General features: G+C 25.8%; 3 protein-coding genes across 3 annotated transcripts; 2 read left to right on the top strand and 1 right to left on the bottom strand.

Moving 5' to 3' along the window:
- Nucleotides 1-3,949: 3,949 nt before the first annotated feature.
- Ubc2 (ubiquitin conjugating enzyme 2) lies at nt 3,950-7,400 on the bottom strand. Its single transcript, XM_017902445.1, has 7 exons — nt 7,228-7,400; nt 6,246-6,361; nt 5,935-6,069; nt 5,807-5,857; nt 5,464-5,596; nt 4,412-4,559; nt 3,950-4,170 (listed from the first exon to the last, which is right to left on the bottom strand). Exons 3-7 carry the CDS (start codon nt 6,063-6,065, stop codon nt 4,073-4,075), a joined length of 561 nt encoding a protein of 186 aa, XP_017757934.1. The 5' UTR covers nt 6,066-6,069; nt 6,246-6,361; nt 7,228-7,400; the 3' UTR covers nt 3,950-4,072.
- Nucleotides 7,401-8,109: 709 nt separating this feature from the next.
- PGRP-S3 (peptidoglycan recognition protein S3) lies at nt 8,110-10,502 on the top strand. The gene is made up of 4 exons (XM_017902439.1): nt 8,110-8,210; nt 9,059-9,272; nt 9,558-9,676; nt 9,823-10,502. The coding sequence occupies exons 1-4, from the start codon at nt 8,150-8,152 to the stop codon at nt 10,005-10,007; spliced, it is 579 nt and encodes a 192-aa protein (XP_017757928.1). The 5' UTR covers nt 8,110-8,149; the 3' UTR covers nt 10,008-10,502.
- Nucleotides 10,503-16,005: 5,503 nt separating this feature from the next.
- On the top strand, nt 16,006-18,816 carry LOC108549145 (neuropeptide-like protein 32). The gene is made up of 3 exons (XM_017902402.1): nt 16,006-16,026; nt 16,370-16,494; nt 18,696-18,816. The coding sequence occupies exons 1-3, from the start codon at nt 16,006-16,008 to the stop codon at nt 18,814-18,816; spliced, it is 267 nt and encodes an 88-aa protein (XP_017757891.1).
- Nucleotides 18,817-19,882: the final 1,066 nt, after the last annotated feature.

Raw genomic sequence — 19,882 nt, 5'->3', positions numbered from 1 at the left:
TATTTAAGTAATTCGGTATAATCAATATATTAAATTATTAGAAAAAGGGGGTCATTCAATTAATTAAGTAATCCATTAGAAAGAAATTTATCAAATTTTGATTCATAAATGAAAGTGAAAAATCAAAATACTCGTGTAAATATGAGTTTTAAGGTTTTTATAGATAACACTTATGTAAAGTGTAATTATTTACTTAGACAATCATGATTAGAAACGTATACATAAAAAAATAAGCGAGGTTTCAATCAGTTTTAAGTAATGGAAAGTCACAAGCGGAGAAAAATATTTCTCAATAGATAATAATCGAAACATTAAAAGTATGCCTAATTTTTTGCAACGTTTTTAAATCATTAATTTATATATTAAAATTGAGCACTTAAAAGTTAATAGTTCAATATATTTTAAACTTTTGTAATTATTTATCTTTGTTTCAATTATAAATTTATTTACTAACAGTTTCTATTTTAAACTGTTTTTAAGTTAAATTTGTATTTTATAAATTTTATTTAAAATATTTTTACTGTTTTGTAATTTATTTATTTAAAGTATATTTAATTTTTACATTTTCCACTTCCTCCTTAAATTTATATAGTAAGATTTTAATCTATAATGTTAAGTTGTATAAATGTGTAGATGTTAGAATGTTCATGTTAAATTAGTTTCAATATATGTACATGCATTTAATTTAAAACTATATTAGATTTTACACGATAACTATATATTAGATGTTACAACATTAAGATCTTTTATTCAATAAGAAACGTTCTCATTTAATGGTAATATTTGATCTATATCAATTTATATAATTTCGTAAAATGAATTGTAATTCATAATATATGTTATCGAAACAAAAATCAGCATTCGAATGTTACCTTAGATGATTGGCTGACAAAAAGAAAAGACTGATAATAATATAATAAAAACAAAAAACAAAGTCAGTATTAAATGAGAAGTAAATGGTTGTTCTTTTATGGTATTTAGTCGCTTATAATATTTTTCTACTTGTAATTTAATTCATCGATTTATTAATGTTCTTTAAGAGCTGACCCACATTAGCATATCTTGTTCATATAGCTTTTATCTATATAAATAAAATATATTAAGTAAACATTGCGTTTATTAACTTAATTCTAAAAACCATTGTTTCCATTAATCTTTAGATATTATTTGGAATTATTAATTATTAAAGTAAAATTATATTTATTATTTTTTGTATTTTGTTTTATTTTTTTAAAGGGATATTGTATTTAAAAAGAATTAAAACAAAAATTATTACTAAAATAGAAAAAACAATAAAAATTCTATACGACCAGATTTTTTTCTTTTATTCTGTTTTATATTCACTTATAAGATTAGCAGACTAACATTCATTAATCATATAGGATGCTCTCTTGTAGCGATCTTACAACTATTTGTTGAAGGAAAAAATAAAAGAAAAAAAATTATGGGGAAAGATAGAACAGGAATTTGTTTAAACGATTTTTTATGTCAGTATTTCCTTTAAAATATTTTCAATTTAATTATTTTCGATCGATTACTAATATATTTTCCAAATTGTTTTATCGCCTTTTTATTTTATAAAAACTACAAAATTATTTAAATTTAGAATACTTTGAAAATTATTAAAATGCTTTGCTATCCTGATTCTTCAACCGATTCAAAGAATCGTTTAAACAATTTCCTTTACATAATTTCTATGCTGAAACACGCTTCATTAAAAATGTTTTTACTTTTTTTTGTAACATTTAATTACAAAAGAGCAAATTTCTACGTACGATCTATATACAATTTCAGGGGTCCAAAAGATCTATAGATCATTTTATCAAGAACCTCACAGAATATATTTACAAGAATCTCAACGAGAGTAATTTCAATCAAATAAAAAACAAAATTTTTTTGCGCGACATAAACTGTACAATAATTAATTAATGAATGAAATCATTGATTAAAACAGCAAATGCTCAGTTTTTAGAAACTTTTTAATTTTTGAAACTTTTAGTATCGTTAATTTTATTTATGATATATGCTATTGTAATATTAATAGCTGAACAAATTTTATGCTAATATTTCATTTATCAAAATTAATAACTAATTAATATATAATGTGAATAAATTTTATAACTTCAATAATTGATTCATTTTCAATTAGCTTATATCGACAAAAATTTTGTTACAAGGATATTATGTTTGAATTATTTTTTAATAAAGATGAAAAAATTTATGAAAATCATGGATTGTGATTTGTTTTTATCTTTAACATAGAGAAAATAATATTTATTTACACTTATAGCGATTTAAATTGTATGGGCCCGATTAAAACATGACATTGGAAGGCGGTTTGAATTATATCGAATATCTAACAACTCAAAACTAATTTAGTTTTTTTCTTTTAGGGTGATTATTGATATTAAATAAATATAATCGAACAGATTAAAATTTATATAAGCAATCTTCATAAAATACGTATTTTCTTTTCTTATCTCGATAGAATTAAGTATATTTAAATTAGAACTATTTTCAATGAAATAGTTTTATGTAATATGATTTTATAAGTCATATTTTATGTAGAAATTATGTGTAGAATCCAAAATTTTAAAGGGACCCTTAAATTTCTACCAGCCTAATTACTTACAAGTCAGATTATTTGTATTGTTCATAATATTGCCTAACCTATCAATATTATTCGGTACTCGCAGTGGACATACCACTTTAAATACTATCTCATCGCAAATTTTTAAAACGAGCAAATGAACAAGAGAAATGGAAGAAAAAAGAAAAAATAGAGAAGCCCTCACTTTCGCCTTTTCACCCTTAAGCTAAATTGCAAGAAAATAAAAAATTACAATTTTTGTTGCTATAGCTATGAAAATAATGAATGATGCAAATTCACAAATCCAATCTATTATTTTATCTCAAAAGATAAATTACTTCTATTTTTGGAAGACATTGTATAGTAATATTTACTAAACAAGAAAAGATTGGGCAGTTTGAGAAAAAAGTAGACTTATATTATATAATAAAAAATAGTACTTTCTTTTGAATTGAATATATTACACTAATACCAATACTAAATATATTATTTTGTAGTAATTTATTGTTTAAAAAAATGAATAATTTTATTATAAAAATGTATCAAATTTACGTAATTTTTTCTATAAAAGAAATTTGTTATAAAAACGATATTATGATTTCTTTTTTCAAAATTTGTTTAGTAATTACAAAGATAAATAAATTTTATGTTTGTAATGGGAAAAATTATTTGAGACTTAATATATATTTTTATGGTATCATTAATTAACTGTACTCATAAGAATACATTTTAAAAGACAAGAAATTTATCTCAAAAGCTGCAGGGTGAAAACGAGAGTAGTAAGGTTGCACATGCACGCACATTCATTCATCTTAGGCACATTTACATACTCGATATAAAAGCACATCACAATGACCGTATCGACGATCTTAAAGAGTCTTTCATTTAAAGCAATCCTTCGATAGATATACATATACATACGATAAATTTTCGAAGGTGCAGAGAACCTGAACTGTGATTATTCGAATGATCATTTATAGTCACTAATAATATTAATATACATTATATTAAAATTAAAGTTTAAAAATAAACAGAAATATTAAAGATCATCAAGTTCTCAGAATTCTTTTTCGAATAACCGAACATTTTAACTTTAGTCGTTAGTATAAGGTAATTTTTCTCAATATGGTTAACGCAAATTGATGAAACAATATCTATAAATAAGTGTTTGTTAACAAAAATATATGTGAATGTATCTAGTGGATTGATCGATTGACCAATTAATGTTAGAATGGTACTTTATATTTTTCACCATTTTACGAAAATGTCGCCAAATAATTTTAAGTGAAACATAGTTTCAAGAAATATTATTATATTAAAACAAATTTAAATTTAATAACGTTCGATTAAACGAGAAAATTTGATTCTTTTCATTAATTTATTAAAACACTGATCAGTTCGAATAATCAAAATTTTAATATAGTTGAACGGGCTCCCCTAAGTTCGCTTTGAAGGAACAGGAGGTCAGATTTTTTTAGTCATTCATGTGGCATAACGTTTAGTCCAAAGCCGTGCTATACGATCGTGCTCTTCTCTATTTTGTAGATACTGTGTTGCTATACTTCCTACTAAAGGATCCGCTGAAATATGTAAAAATAAATGTATTAACTGTCCCATTTCAGTAAATATATACACACATACACACTTATTTCAGATAATTTAGTAGTACAAATAACATTACAAATTTGTACAACAAAATTATGAAAAATGTTTCTAATATAGACATAGAAGTTAATTTTGTTTTTTGTCTTATTTATTTAAATAAGATATATAGTGATTTCCAAGATACTTTATTTATAATAATTATGGATTTTATTTTACCTGGATTACAGTCTGTTAAGAGAGAACAGATGGACAATAGAACCTTGGAAATGGTTAGCGCAGGAGACCAATTATCCTTTAATATATCCAAGCAAATTACACCCTGACTGTTGATGTTACAATGATAGATGCGTGTTCGGAATGTAACCTAAAATCATTGTTAACGATTAACTATACATTAATAATTTTATGTTATATAATAGAATGGAGCCTGAAAAAAATTTAGCATATTATTGAGAGATTATAAAAATATTTATACACGTATCATTCATTTCAAGCAAATTACATTAAAAGATCTCTTTCAAAGAAGATATGCTGCATTTTTATATTATTCCTATGAGGTAAATATTTTATAGTGAAAAACTAATTACTAAATATTTTAAATATTTAAATAAATTGTTACTTTACTTTTCTTGTTTGAAAACTATTTCTATTTCCACTCTTCTTATATTATTTTGAACAAAATATAATTTAAGGTAAATAATCCACGGAAATTTAATTTTAAAATAAAATTTTCTGCTTATTCTTTTAATAAATATACTGTATGGTGAACACACGTTATTACAATGAAAAAATTTTCAACAATTTCAAAAATGTTATATTATGAAATAATTAAAACAGGAAGTATTGTAAATATAATATAAAATAATACAAAAAATAAACAAAGATATAGTAAGATAAACAAAATAGTTTATAAAATATGCATTGAAATAATTTTTAATTATCAATGTAAATTTTCCCCCTTTGATTATTTTTTTCATGTAAAAACGTTTATTTATCTATTTAATTAAACACGATTGTCTTTATTTCCAATGATAATAATATTCAATTTTATAAATATTAAATATTAAGTGCTGTAAATTTACAAAAAGAAGGCTATAATTTGTACATAAAATATATTAGAATCAAAACAATTTACTGTAAATTCATATCATTTCATGTTTGAGCAACTTTTTTTTTGTAACATGGCATTATTATACACTAATAATATTTATTATAAAATTTATTAAATTGATAATGAATAAATTAATTAAACTGTGTTATAAACATACCTTTGGAGGTTTAAAAGGATACTCTGGGGAAAAGTGTATATCTAAAAAAAATACTCCTCCCTCATAAACTGAACCTGGAGGTCCAAGTATCGTTGATACCCATTCATATAAATTGTCTCCCTTAGGTCCTGCACTATAAGATAAATACTAAAATTAGATAGATTATTTAATAGTTTAAAAAATGTGAAAAATAGAAATTATAGTTTTTATGAAAACTGATGGCTGATTCATAAATAGAAATAGAATTTGTCTAATTATGAAAATATATTTAAAAATCAAACTAGTATTTCTCAAGTAATAAATAACCTAAGTGTCAAAACAAAATTAACGAAGAAGACCAAACCTGCAATTTGGAGGTGGATCTAATGTGATTTCTGCCAATTCTTTTTGTATCCTGCGACAAGAAGATTAGTTTAAGCTCTTGTTAAACCTCCATGGCTAAGTCTTTTTAATTTTGGATGGATGTGCTACCTTTTGGCGGATGTTCCTAAAGCTTTCGACATCTTTGGATTAGGCTTCGCTTCCTTGCTCTCAGGCTTATTGTCTGCCAGTGATGAACCACGCCCCCGGCTAGTTCCACTGGAACCTGCGCCTGATGACATGGCTCTAAAATAATTCACTCAGGCTATAAAATGTATACATATTAAAATATATGTAACAAGATATAATTTAGGAAATAAAGTTTGGTAATATATATTTATTACATTATATATTTATAAAATAAATAGATAAATAAATGAACATGTAATTTTATAAATTATAAATTAAATAATGGGACAAACCTCGTGCCCTTAACTATGGACGTTGAGAACCTCTTTGAACAAAACGCACAAAAGAGATATACTCTTATTAATGGTAATTTATCTTCACCAAAAATTGATGAACGAACAATTCTCACCTAAAATTTATATAAAATACAGAAAATAATTTCAGTAAAATCAATTTTTTGTAATATAAGGATATACATTAATTAACAAAAGCATAAATGAATCATGCTGAGGTTAACTAATAATATCAGACTATGTACAATATAAATTCATGTACAAAGTTATACCTATCATAAATATATTTATAATTATAAATAAAAGTACAAACATTTATCAAAGCATGCCTTTAAAATTAAACAATATACTGCATGGTTAGGTATTTTATTATTAAGGTTTTAGTGATAGAACAGAGATTAAGTTATAAATATTGTTTTATGCAAGTAACATTTTACAATTTAAAATCAAAATAAACCAAATTCAATATTCAAATTAAATATTTCCAAATTTTATTATATATAAACAAAAATTACATGAATAATTAAACAACTTCAGTAAAAAGATCTTAGCAGAAGAGTTTTGTTAATTTAAATCATATTTAAAAAAATTATATATAAAAGGGATTTATTGAATTTTGCAATTTGTTTAATGCTAATAGAATATGGACTTACATATATTAAATAATAGCCTGAAATATAATTGTCACAAGATGAAATCTATATAAATATATAAATCTTTATAGAATAAGTGAAAATGTATTTATTATTTTGTTCTCTTATCTAATTTAATCTGCAAAATTCTTGAAACATATTATCCGCATTGAATTAAAGAATTTGATAATTAGACAACGAAAGATCGTATAGTAATTATCAATAATTTCTGTTTAAAAAAGAGGATCATAGAACCATTCATGATTCAGAGAAAGAGGTGTGTTACCTCGTTGGTACAGAAGCCTTTCAATCGTTTTAGAATGAACTTTAGGACCAAGGATCGAACTTACGTAAATCCCAAGTGAACCGGCCGAATTCCTTATAGGACGTACTGCTGGAAGCGAGCGTGCTCCTCAGGTGCTGCTATGTAGGCTGGCGGGCTTCATCGTCGCTCTCATGTCCCGAAGTCACGATCGCGGCGTCCCTTTTCCCTCGGCGAGCGCCGAAACGTGCGCATCTCTGCGTCGCCGGATGTTGACTCTGTCGCCGCCGCGGCGGACATCGGTAGCCGACGCTCCTAGATGGACGCACTGTAGCTATGATTATTTAGTAATATGCAATACCAATCATCACCAATAAATTCCCTAATAGTACTCTTTAATTTTTTTATTAGGTTAGGTTACGTTAACGTACATAACATTGAAACTTTGTTTAATAACATATTTAATATATATTATTTATGAATTAATACAAATATAAACTTTTTCCTATCGTTTTTTAATTAAAATATAATTATTTAAGAATATTTATATAAAAGATAATAGTTTTATTGTATATATAACACTTTTCCATTGATACCTATACAGAAATTGGAAAAAAAATTTATTATATAGCATAACCATAACATTTTCTATATAAAACTTAAATTTAATTTTATTTCAGAATTCAAAATTGAAATAACGAATAATCGATATATCGACAGCTAGTATAAATCGATTAGCAAATCGAAATATTTTTTATGGAATTATTTCATCTTTTATTTATTTTTTATGAAATATTTTCTTCTGTTTACACTTTCTATAAGAAAAAATAAGACTAAGCTGGTTGAGATCGCGTGAACTTTAGTCCCACGATTACATATCTTCTGATTATAAGTGTTCGTAGCTTTGTACAAGTGTAAAGATATTTATAATTTCAGTTATAAATATTTAAATAAATAAATAGACAAATAATATATTTGTGTAGTTTATAATTATAAAATTTAAATTTAATATGTACAAAATACAGAAGTTAATTTTTGTACTTTTCCTTGTCTTCCATATTTGCGTCCCTGGTAAGTTGTTGTCTAGATGTTATTTAAAATAATTAAATTTTTCTAAATTATTAGAAACGTTATATTACTCAGAAAATAATAACATGTTTAATAATATATTTAAATAAAATTACAATATAATCATATTTACTACTAAATCTTTTCACATTTCTTGGTGATAAATATGTCTGTTTTTCATAAAACTAAACAACTTTATAAATTATTGAATAAATTATGAATTTCTAGATGAATATAATATTTATGTAACGTGACCTTTAAATAATCTTTGGTACCATATGTAGTTCTTGAAGCGTAATTTAAACATATTACTTTTACGAATTATACGTAGAAACTAGAACGTATAATAATACGTAAAGGATATTCGCAATTGTAATTATATATACTATATGCAACTTTGATCTTCGAATTGATCGTAGTTCTTTTCCGTGTCTAGTTTAAAAGGTTCTAGATTGTTACTTAATAAATGATATACGTGTTTAATAACCAATGCAATTGTATTTAAATATAATAATGCAATAATCATCCCCCAAAATGATTATTTATTAAGTTGATATTTAAAATCATTATTCGAAGATTACTGTAACAGAGTAGTATATTTACATTACAGGCAAAAATATCGTTTATAACTTTGAAAGCTGCGAATAGAAGCGAACAATCAAAATTGCATTTCACAGCCTTTAAAAAAAAGATATCATTGATTAATGATTTGTAAATAAATATTTATGAAGTAATAATACTAACTGGCTAAGATATACTACGTTTGTTTTAAAATAGATATTCTTAATTATTAAGTATACAAAATGTAATTTCTTTAAAAAACTGAAGCTAATGTAATTTTTTATTTTTAGACAAGAATCAAAATTGCCCAAAAATTATTAAACGGAACGAGTGGACAGTAACGAGTGCAAAAAGCATAAATTATTTAATTATTCCCCTTCCGTATGTGCTAATTCACCATACAGTAACTCCAGAATGTAATACCAAAGGTTCATGTATCGAGGTAATCGAAAGCATTCGTTCTTATCATATGGATGGCAATCAATGGCACGATATAGGATATTCTTAAGTATCATTTTGAACATATTACGTTATATGTGCTGCAACATAACATACTTGCGTAGAATCTTCAATTTAAATATAAGAAAACTAATTAGCACTAATTAATTAATGTTTACTTATAAAAAATTTAAGTATACTTTATTTCGCTTTATACTAATTTACTTTTTGATGTAACGATTTTAACGAAACTTTTATTCTTTATAATTTCTTAATAAGGTACAAACGGTACTTCCGCGAAATAATGAATATTTTATTCTCTGTTCATTATTTAATACTTTAAATCAACAGATTTTTAATTGGTGGAGATGGAAACATATACGAAGGTTGCGGCTGGAATCGCGAGGGTGCTCATACATATGGATATAATAAAAAATCTATTTCAATTGCTTTCGTAGGAAATTTTCAAGGTATTTTATGAACTATTATTTTAGAATACTATGATGAAATATTGCATAAAATACGTATTCCTCTTCTTCAAGATTTATTTTTTTATTTTGTAATTATATTTTTGATAGTAGTTAACTTATTTTAAATTGAATAATTTTTCATTCAGGGAAAGCTGCGAGTAGTAAAATGGTGGATGCTGCGCATAAATTAATTCAGTGTGGTAAATCACTAGGAATGCTTAGAGAAAATGTTCGCGTAATTGGTGCTAGGCAAGTTCAACCCATGCTAAGTCCTGGGAATGAACTCTATAAACAGATCCAAAATTGGCCTGAGTGGGTTGCTACACCGTAATTGTATAATCTGCAATGTAATATGAAATTAGTAACAGTAACAAAGCATGAATGATATAAGTACAACAGAAAATGTCACTTTGAATAATATATTTCCTGTTACACGTAATAAATACATATTATTTTATATTTTAAATATATTCTTTTCTATGGGGTCATCTGCAGTCAATAGTTTATGCAATTCCAATACAAAGTATGGAATAGATAAATGTTATTATTAAATTATTATTAAAATTATTGACTGCCGATGAACCCATAGGAAAAAATCAAGTGGTGACAAATCCTGGGATCGTGATACTCAACCAATGTTCTCCAAACTACGTGGCCCTTCCGTAAAGTGTTAAGCAAAGCTATGGCAAGTTCATATTTTTTCTTTGTTGTGAATTGTCGGCAGTTTGTAAATAAGTTCTTAGATAAGTTTCTAGTAATATAACACTTACTCAAGATTCTTGACGTGAATGTAATTTCGAGTCTTAATAATAAACGTAAGTTATTATCACCCACTCATGTCATTTTTTATTGCAATTTTCATTTCTTTCCTTTCAGATTAAGGTCATGGTGTACTAAGTCGTTGAATTCGACTATATATAGGCTACAATAATATTAGGTCAAAAATATAAAGTGCAATTTGAAAAAACGAATGTGTTCTTCAAAATTCTTGAAAAAAGTATTCTTTAAAAATTGTATAGAACATAGAAAACACAACAACTTGTGTTTGAAATATTTTTTCTGCCAGATTATCGCAAGTACTTGAAAAATCGTATATAACATTGTGTGAAACCCTCTATATATGTATATACTTATGAAAGATATCGTTGCAGATTTCAAATTTGATGCAAATACTTTCAAAAAATATTGTTTATTAAATATTCCTCTTTTTTCTTATGCTTTTTTCTATCATTTCTTTCTTTTTTATTTTTGCCTTGATGTTTTAAAAAAACAATTGTTTCTTCGTCGACGTTTATAAATAATTCAAATAAGTGAAACCCTTTGTATTTTATATGTCTTCTTTATGAAACGTAAAAAGTTGTGTTTTAATTTTAATTTTATTTCACTTTTTTAAATAATAGCATATTTTTGTCTAATATAGTTCATTTATGAAACTATAATTAATTTAAGAAATATAAATAAAAATAATCATTTTTCTTAATGATACCCTATATTTATTTTACATTTACAAGTTTCCTTTATTTATCAATTTATTTTTTTATTAATCAGACGTCATTTTTATTAAAAACTTGATTTATCTGTATCTTTTCCTGGATCAAGATATTTTTCAGTCATTACATTTCTTTTTCATTGTTTATTTTTCTACTCGTTTTTAGAATGACGTTTATAAAAGCTTAAGATTATTTTTATTTATAAATCGTAATAATGGTAAAAAATATGCACATAAATTTACATTTTGGAACACTTTGCCAGTAAATTAAGTCGATTTATATTCGTGAATTATATACAAATATTGTATTCAAAACTATAGTTTTGCAATTCCAATTTTTCTGAGTTTTAGAGAATTACAAAATTACTTAAAGTTTGATTAATTTTTTGGTTAATCATGTTTTGTATTTAAACGTACCAATATATTTATTTATTATACTTCCTTTTGCTTAGTTTATCATATTTATATTCTATCATACACCTATCCTTCAAACGATATGCGTGATATCCTTGATTTTTCCTATTTACTTCTTTTGTTGTATATCTTCTTCTTCTCATATTCATGTTTCTTTACTCGCATTATATTCTTTTTCCATTTTATGTAATTAATATCATTTCCATAATAATTAATAATAATATAATATATATTATTAAATATATAATAATAATACAATGAATAATCATTTCCATATCATTTTATTAACTTAAATTAGGTACTCTAAATATGTTTTCTCTAATATATTTTTATCCGTTAGTGTGCAATATTTTATGATATATTTTATAATAATCGACATGTGTACTTTTATTGGTAATTTTTATTATTTAGATATTTGATTTGATATTTTATTCAAACCACTAATATTAACATAAGTTTTATAATCTTCAAAAATGTAGTTCTATATAACCGAATATATTAAATTACAGGATTTATCTAACCAAATATTGTGAGTGTTGGTTTTGTCTGTGTGAGTGTGAGTGGGGTTGAATGAATGAAACTCATTTGGCTGTAATTGTGCAATATGTGATATTAATGTGAGACTGAGTGCTGTCTACTGTGAATGATGTTAGAAAAAATGTTCAGAATAATGTGACAGAATGAAACAGTTGTCTGAGAAATTTCAAAGAGTGAACACATAAATGTAATCGTTATTAAGAGTGAGTGATAAAGAAGAAATTTCTGGAGAGAATACACTTTTATTATATATTATATGTATTATTATTATTTATTTTTCAAATAGTTTATTATTTAAATATTTTAACTTAAATATACCTTGTGTGTTATTCGTTAAAAAGGTCTTAGATATTATTGTCCATTCTACCCACAAATATTGTGATATTTTATTGTAGTTACTTGTAAGTAATTTGAAAAGTTTTGAATAATTTCTATTCCTTCAAAAAATATTATATTGAAGAACTATCTTACATTCTTATCAGTTTTCTAACGATAAAGAAAGTCAAACATAGTTTTCATTTGATAAACAGAACGTCTCACAGTATGTATAAATCGTTTTAATAATTACAATCACGAACATTCTACATTTCCTTAAGTTATAGTCATTTGTACAGTAGTGATATTTGAAACAACCATTTTTAATTTTGAACGCCATTGTCAAACGTTCGTACATTTGTTTTTAATCAAAAATCTTTATATGCAGACTGTAATAATGCTAAACATGTTATATGAAAACATACAAACTGATAGAAAATCAGTTATTCTATTTTAACTTCATCTTTTAATGTCATCATGCATTATTTAAACACAATGATCATGACTAAGAGACAAGGTCAGATAGGATACATATTTGTATGAACTTTTCCCATTATTTCTGTTCCTCTCTCCAGCATTGAAGTAGTACAAAGCACTTTTTACATCAGAGAAGACATTTATAAAATATGATTTATCAAAAATAAAATATTATTTAAAAAATAAAAAGAATTATTTTTACCATATTTTATCCATATCCTAATTAATATTTAATATACAGTTGTAAAATATATTTTCATATGAATAAAAATAAAAATAATTTGACAAAGGATGGATTTTATAAAGTAATAAGTAAATTTGTACATTATACGTTATTATATTCTTTCACATATAAAAACATTGATTACATTTATATATTGTGTTATACTTGCACACAAAGTGACATCCAATCTTCACATAACTAAATGCTGCAATAAATCCCAATGAGGAAAAATATTCAACCTTGAAATATTTTTTTTTCATTTTCCTTTTATGTAAGTTGCAGTATGCATATGAGTATTCACGTTGTTGTTAGTCCGTACTTTTTCCCATAAATAAGTATACGAGCATAAGTATATGAAGAAAGTGGGGGTCTTGGAATGGGAGTCTGGATGTGGGAATAATTCCGCTACTTTTAAATTAAGCAATTAACTATAATATGTTCAAATTCTAATTAACTATAATATGTAAAAGTTGGTAAATTAAAAAAAAAAGATAATAATGATGATAATAAATATAATAATAATAATAATATAATAAAAATAAGATAATAAAAATAAAATAATAATAAAATAGAATAAGAAAATAAGAAAATAAAAATAAGTAAAAATGAAGTATTGCACATCCTCTTATTTGGATTTCACCTTATTTTCATCTGAAAACGAGTATTTTTACGTACAATGTAATAAATTTATTCTTAAATTTATTTTAACATAATCAATACAGACTAATTTGGAAGCTTGAAAAATATCATCTGTCCAATGTTTATACATGGACATTAATAAAAGACAATAATAAAAAAACAATATTATATAGTTTATTTTGAATATTTCCAAAATATGTTTTTATTTTTTTTGTTCCACCTATAAGTTATCGTATTATGATCTAAGTACGAGGATGAAAAGAGAAATATATAAATTTAGTTTCACATTCGTACAAACGGAACTTTAGTTGGAAAAATATACTCAAATATGAAACTTGGTTTGATTTTTCTAGCGAATTATCGCAACATTCGATCCATAAGCAGAATCAAATCCATGAATAAAAATAAGAAAAAGATATTGCATAAAGTTTAAGTGACTCTTCGTTACAAAATTATACGCAAATATCGAACACCACGTAAAAGGAGTAATGGCGGATATTTCATCGTAGAATACGAAAGGTTAATCGTATGCACTATATCTGTACTTATATGATGTACCGATATCATTGAATCTAACTGACTGATAGTTAATATCATTAATAGCGATGCCATAATAAGCCCGACCTTTCATATTCTACAATTTAAAAAAATGCATTCTTACCTATATTGTACATACACATGTATATATTGTATATCATACTACGTTCAACAATTATCTATAACTCCATGAAGAAGCGTTTACAGCCAAAATTACGGTAAAATTTTGTTTTCCTTCTGAAACGAATTTTCTTTTATATTTTGCTTGTACAGTACTATTACAGTATTAAAACTACTAGCCCATAATGCGTAATTACATATAATAGTAATACATAAGTATACATATAACGATAAAGTAGCGTGATAAAAACAGATATATATCTACTTATTAGCTTTTACCGAGAATAGCTTATAATTTTTGTGAATAAAGAACAAAAATGTCCGAAATCGGTTATCTTGACTAGTTTAGTTCTAGTTCTAGTGTTAGATAGAGTCTAGGGAAAATTTGATTGTTGGAAGATAACTTTAAGTAATGAACCTTGGTCATAATTAATTTCAGAATTTAACACTTCAAAAATTATTATAAATATATCTATCGTTGCGCTTTAAATAATAATTATACTTAAGGGAATAATGGTTAACATAATTTACCAAATGAAACGGTTAAACAAAAATATTATTCTGTATTAAAGATAAATAACAGTGTATTCTCTATTATCGACTAAGACGATGAAGAATAATTCTGTTCAAATTCGTTATAAAAAATTAATTTGAACATTGAGATATCTAATATTTCCAACATTTCAAATATTTTGGTTATTTTTTTTTTTTTTTTTTGTCGTATGTAATAGTTTTTAGTGCTCCAATATAGTAGGACTAGCATCTGGATAACAGCTTTAGATGCCACGAATGTTTTATACAAAAACAAACGAAAGATGTTTTTCTCTGAATATATTTTTGTTGATAAAAAAAGAGCATCGATATATTTACCCCTTCCCTCAAAAAGAACAAACGAGTCGTGCTTGAAGAGAACTGGAATGTAACCAGCCTACCTTGAAAACTGGCGCGTATTCGCCTAATATATTGACCCTATCTTTGTTTAAACTTAATTGGAAAAATATTATAACGCATAATATTTCATCATTTTCTTCCCTGATTTTTCCTTTTCCCTCTTTGTTATGTACGCACAGCTCTGCACGTACATATGTATTTCTCAATTCCTGCTCATACATATGTATATTTACTGATTTATTTAAACACGCAACGTTGTAAGAATTCAAATGAAGGTAAAATTGAAATTATACGTAGCTCTGCTATACTCTATGCTGTTTTAATCATAATAAATAAAATGATTTATCATTACCTAAAAATACAACGATTACGAATCGTTGATATTAGCGATTAATTGCAGTTAGGGAACGTAAATTAACCGGGAAGACTTTTGTTCGACTTTTCAAATGTTCTTCTGGATAAGAAGAAAATTAGAGTAGTATGTAAATAATTATCGAATATTCAAATAATAATCGAAGGATGAAAGAAGAGCGACGATAATTTTCCAAACTCGTTCATTCATCGCTTATTGGTAATTATCCTTTATTACCTGCCCCCTTATGTAGCCTCAACACTTCTTTGTGGCTCTTTGTGCCTGAAGAAACATATATAAACTCGGTCCTGGCCAATGCGATCTCAGTTCTCAGAATGCCGCGACCAGTGCACTTGGTGAGTACAAAATTCACGTTATGTTTGCTTCGATCGTTCGCACGTGTGAATTTATTTACCAGACCTTTCCCCATTTTCCTGTCTTTTCTCATCTTCAAATCGGTATTTTTAATATTTTATTGCTGGATAGAATTTCATTAGATTATGTCACACGTGTCACTACTATTGATTTATATTGCTTCAACGAAATCTTGGACGATACTAATATTTTGGAAACGATTGTTCCGTTTATGTTGCACATTAAACAGTAAACAGTATAAAAGAATAAGGAAATTATTTTTGTTCGCGATGAATCTTCCGTTGTTGTACACGAATAAAAAGCAAGGATGTTTTTCAAACATAGGTTTTACTTCTCTTAATGGTGGTCTTGGTGGCCTCTTTGGAAGATCCTTTAGGACCTGCTCGTCCAGAGATCGCATCTTCTTTAAACAATGCTAATGACTTAGATGCTGATGCAACTTCCTATGGGTAAATGAAAATAATTTAATCTAACTTAATTATCAATTTAATTTCATATTCCATATTTAATTTTGCACTACGATTTGATTATGAAATATTATGCATCGAAGTAGTATTTAATTCTAGTTAACCACTATATTTCTGTTCCATCCATGATAAAATTTGATAAAAATTTTAGAAATTCTTCGAATATTGTGCATGTTAAAATCTGTGAAATATGATTATGGTTGTGTGATTAGTATAGCTCGTAATCACGGGATTTAACATGAAGAATTCGTGACGAGTTATACTTATCGTTGGAGTGATTTTAATTAGAAATCAAAAATAAAAGTTACACATAATATCAGATAGGAAAGATTTATGTGATTTATGTTTCTTAACTTATTACAAAAAGTGATCAGTGATGAATTAATGAATTATGAATTAAGTTATATGAATTGAATTAATAAAAATTTTATTTTATGTTTATTCTACGTAGCAAAAGAAATACGCATAATCATTTTCGATTAGAGACTATTAATTATTATTTTCGATAATAAAACGTTTCCTTTTTTTCTAAGAATTTTTCAGTTCTTTCTTAAGTTAAGATTCAAGTTTCCTTTGTCACGTATTACGTCCAACTTCGAGTTTTGTAGAATAATATTTTAACGCTAACGTTAATTTTATTACAGGAAATTTAAGTAAAATAAAAAAAGACATTAATTATTCACAAATTTAGAATACTTTCTTAAACTATCGTTTAATTAAATAAAATGGAAAGAATGTTAATTGTTAATATTAGCTTGAAAATATGATGGTAACCATAGAAGTAGCTTGCAAATCGTTCAATTTTTTTCTATATTGTGTTATTTATATTATAGACAAAAGTTTTTGGAATGAAAAGATATTTTCTTAGTAATTTAATGGTAGTAATCTTTAACAATAGTAATTTCGATAGAAGCATTTATAGTGTCCTTAATCTATGCCAACATTTAAAGACATAAGGACGACAAGGAATTAAAGAAAAATTTTCTTTTGAATTGTAATAAGCTTTAAAACAGAATATTACATTAACGGAAAGTACATTATTCATTTAGGAACTGGCTTTCGGCCTATTACTTTTTGTCTATTTCAATACATATAACATTTCACATTTTGTCAAATTTATATCAAATATACAATTTAATTAAGTTATATTGCTCTATTATGTTACAGATAAATTAATGAAATATATATTATAGATCGACGTATACTGATATATACTAGATACATATGCATATAAAATGGCTTCACCTTTCCTTAATTTAAATCTTCGAATTATTAAACCGTTTGTTGCATAATGATAATAAAAAATATCATTGAATGTAACACGTGGAAATTAATCAATTAACATCATGCGACGAATACACGGTATTTGTCAACGATAACGAAACTTTTTCAGTCTGATATAATATATGTACGTTCCTCTGGTTTTTTTTCACATTGTCTATTCTCATATCTCGTTGTCGTATTTTTATAAATAAAATGTCCTAAAATAACGAGTTTTACGTCATATAATGACTCGTTAATAGCAGTATTATAGCGCCAAAACAGTTAACATAATCGTACCTATAAATCATTCTTTTTATATTCTCATATTTTTACATTCTTATCATTAAAAATAATATTTACAAAACTATTTGATAAATTCTTCATTAACAAGTTACATTTTATTTCTAGCATTTCATTGATAATTTATAAAAATAGGAAAAATATTTATAAAACGTATAAATATTTATAATTTGCTTAAATTACTTACAAGTACAAACATTTTTAATTTACTTACATTTATAATATATCTAACCCTATAACTATCAGACTAGTCAAAACTTTCATTCGAATAAACGTGTGATTATGTTATATTTATTTATTTATTTTCATCGTATTACTTTGCACCTATTTATCTATTTTATTCGCGATAAAATTAAACAAAATTTTTAGGATTTGTACAAATTTTGCGCATAAAATACATTAAATATAATTTTAGGTGAATGCGTGTATAATTCATCTTTATCGAGTTTAACTTTAACGAAAAAACTCACGACGAGTTAGACTCGTTATTATAATAGTATAAGGGGGTTAAATGCTATTTTCTGTGTATAGTACGATATACTTAGCCACGTATTACAGGTTTCATTGACGAACGAAACTTTTTTATTCGCTTTAATAATGAATCTATTGATATTTTGAAGGTATTCGAGACCCTGGCGTTATGGATGGTCAAGTGGAGGTGGATGGCGAAATGGATGGGGTGGTGGGTATGGAGGATGGGGCTGGGGAGGAAGAGGATGGGGCTGGGGAGCAAGAGGCTAGGGTAACAAAACTAGTGAACACTTTTAACAATGAGAAATAAAAAGGTTGTTCAACTATGAAATTGTTCTGTAACATTTCTAACATTGTTTTCTTTCAACCATTATAATTTTTATACTATAATTATATTTTATAAATAAATTGAATTTGCAGTATAACCTATTACACACCTCGTTCTTACGCAAGTATCTGGTTCTATTAGAGTGTGCGGGATCTGAAATCTACGAGATTCCTGAAAATTTTGAGAATTCCATCATTCGTTTTGTTGAACATCGTTTGTTTTGAAAAGACTATATCATACATCTATCGTGTAATCAGTAATTAAAACGGTATTTCTCAAAATTTTCGAGGTCCCGCACATTCATAGGTTCTATACCTCGATTTACCTTCTTCGTTTATGTTTCTCTCCTTTTGCGATAGCATTGTAACAAAACGTTTCACCTATTAGCAATGCTGTTAGACAACAAATTATAAATGTTTCTATTTCATACTGAATTTGCTGAAAATGTCTACGACCCAGCAATACATAGTATAAACAATGATTTGATACACTTTGTAGAAGACATGGCCGTCTCGGTTTCTTATTCAGGTTGACTGTGTTATTAACTTTCAAATAAATCGTATGCAAAAATAGAATATATTACGAAGAAAAATTCGCGCGATATGATAAAAGTGCACTAGTAAGAAAAATTAAGGGATGGAAAAATCGTAACTTTTGAACCTCTGTAACATCGTGAAGAAACGTCGTAGGACGATCAACTTACAGTTAGATTCACTTTAAAGCTCGAAGCTTCTACTTTGACACATTTGAACAATCTGTTCTCGAAAAATTTCTGACATCAAAAAGTACAGTGAAAAATTGGGAATAGTCTTTTTCTTATAAAGTCTTTGATTCTTACAAAGTCTGACCACTCTACGGACCTCGATCATTTTTTTCCTTTTTTGTAATTCATTTTGTAACGGTGCGGTAGAGAAAAGTTTTCTCTTTACAAACTTACATTATAAACTCATAATCAGTCTATAAAATCTTTTACCAACGTCTTTGGTTCTTGGGCGAATAGGTTATTGC

This window comes from Eufriesea mexicana, unplaced genomic scaffold, assembly GCF_001483705.2.
Source record: "Eufriesea mexicana isolate 0111107269 unplaced genomic scaffold, ASM148370v2 scaffold1824, whole genome shotgun sequence".
NCBI lineage: Eukaryota > Metazoa > Arthropoda > Insecta > Hymenoptera > Apidae > Eufriesea > Eufriesea mexicana.
Note: the sequence above shows the minus strand (reverse complement) of the source record. Positions and strands in the feature narration are given on the sequence as shown.

Coding starts and splice junctions, on each gene's coding strand:
- Ubc2 (XM_017902445.1), bottom strand. CDS start 6,065: ATGTCATCAGGCGCAGGTTCCAGTGGAACTAGCCGGGGGCGTGGTTCA. Junction 4,560..5,463: donor ATCCTTTTAAACCTCCAAAG/GTATGTTTATAA, acceptor CAATGATTTTAG/GTTACATTCCGAACACGCAT. Junction 4,171..4,411: donor CTTAACAGACTGTAATCCAG/GTAAAATAAAAT, acceptor TACATATTTCAG/CGGATCCTTTAGTAGGAAGT.
- PGRP-S3 (XM_017902439.1), top strand. CDS start 8,150: ATGTACAAAATACAGAAGTTAATTTTTGTACTTTTCCTTGTCTTCCAT. Junction 9,273..9,557: donor TGGCACGATATAGGATATTC/TTAAGTATCATT, acceptor TTAAATCAACAG/ATTTTTAATTGGTGGAGATG. Junction 9,677..9,822: donor TTTCGTAGGAAATTTTCAAG/GTATTTTATGAA, acceptor TTTTTCATTCAG/GGAAAGCTGCGAGTAGTAAA.
- LOC108549145 (XM_017902402.1), top strand. CDS start 16,006: ATGCCGCGACCAGTGCACTTG. Junction 16,027..16,369: donor TGCCGCGACCAGTGCACTTG/GTGAGTACAAAA, acceptor TTTCAAACATAG/GTTTTACTTCTCTTAATGGT. Junction 16,495..18,695: donor GCTGATGCAACTTCCTATGG/GTAAATGAAAAT, acceptor GATATTTTGAAG/GTATTCGAGACCCTGGCGTT.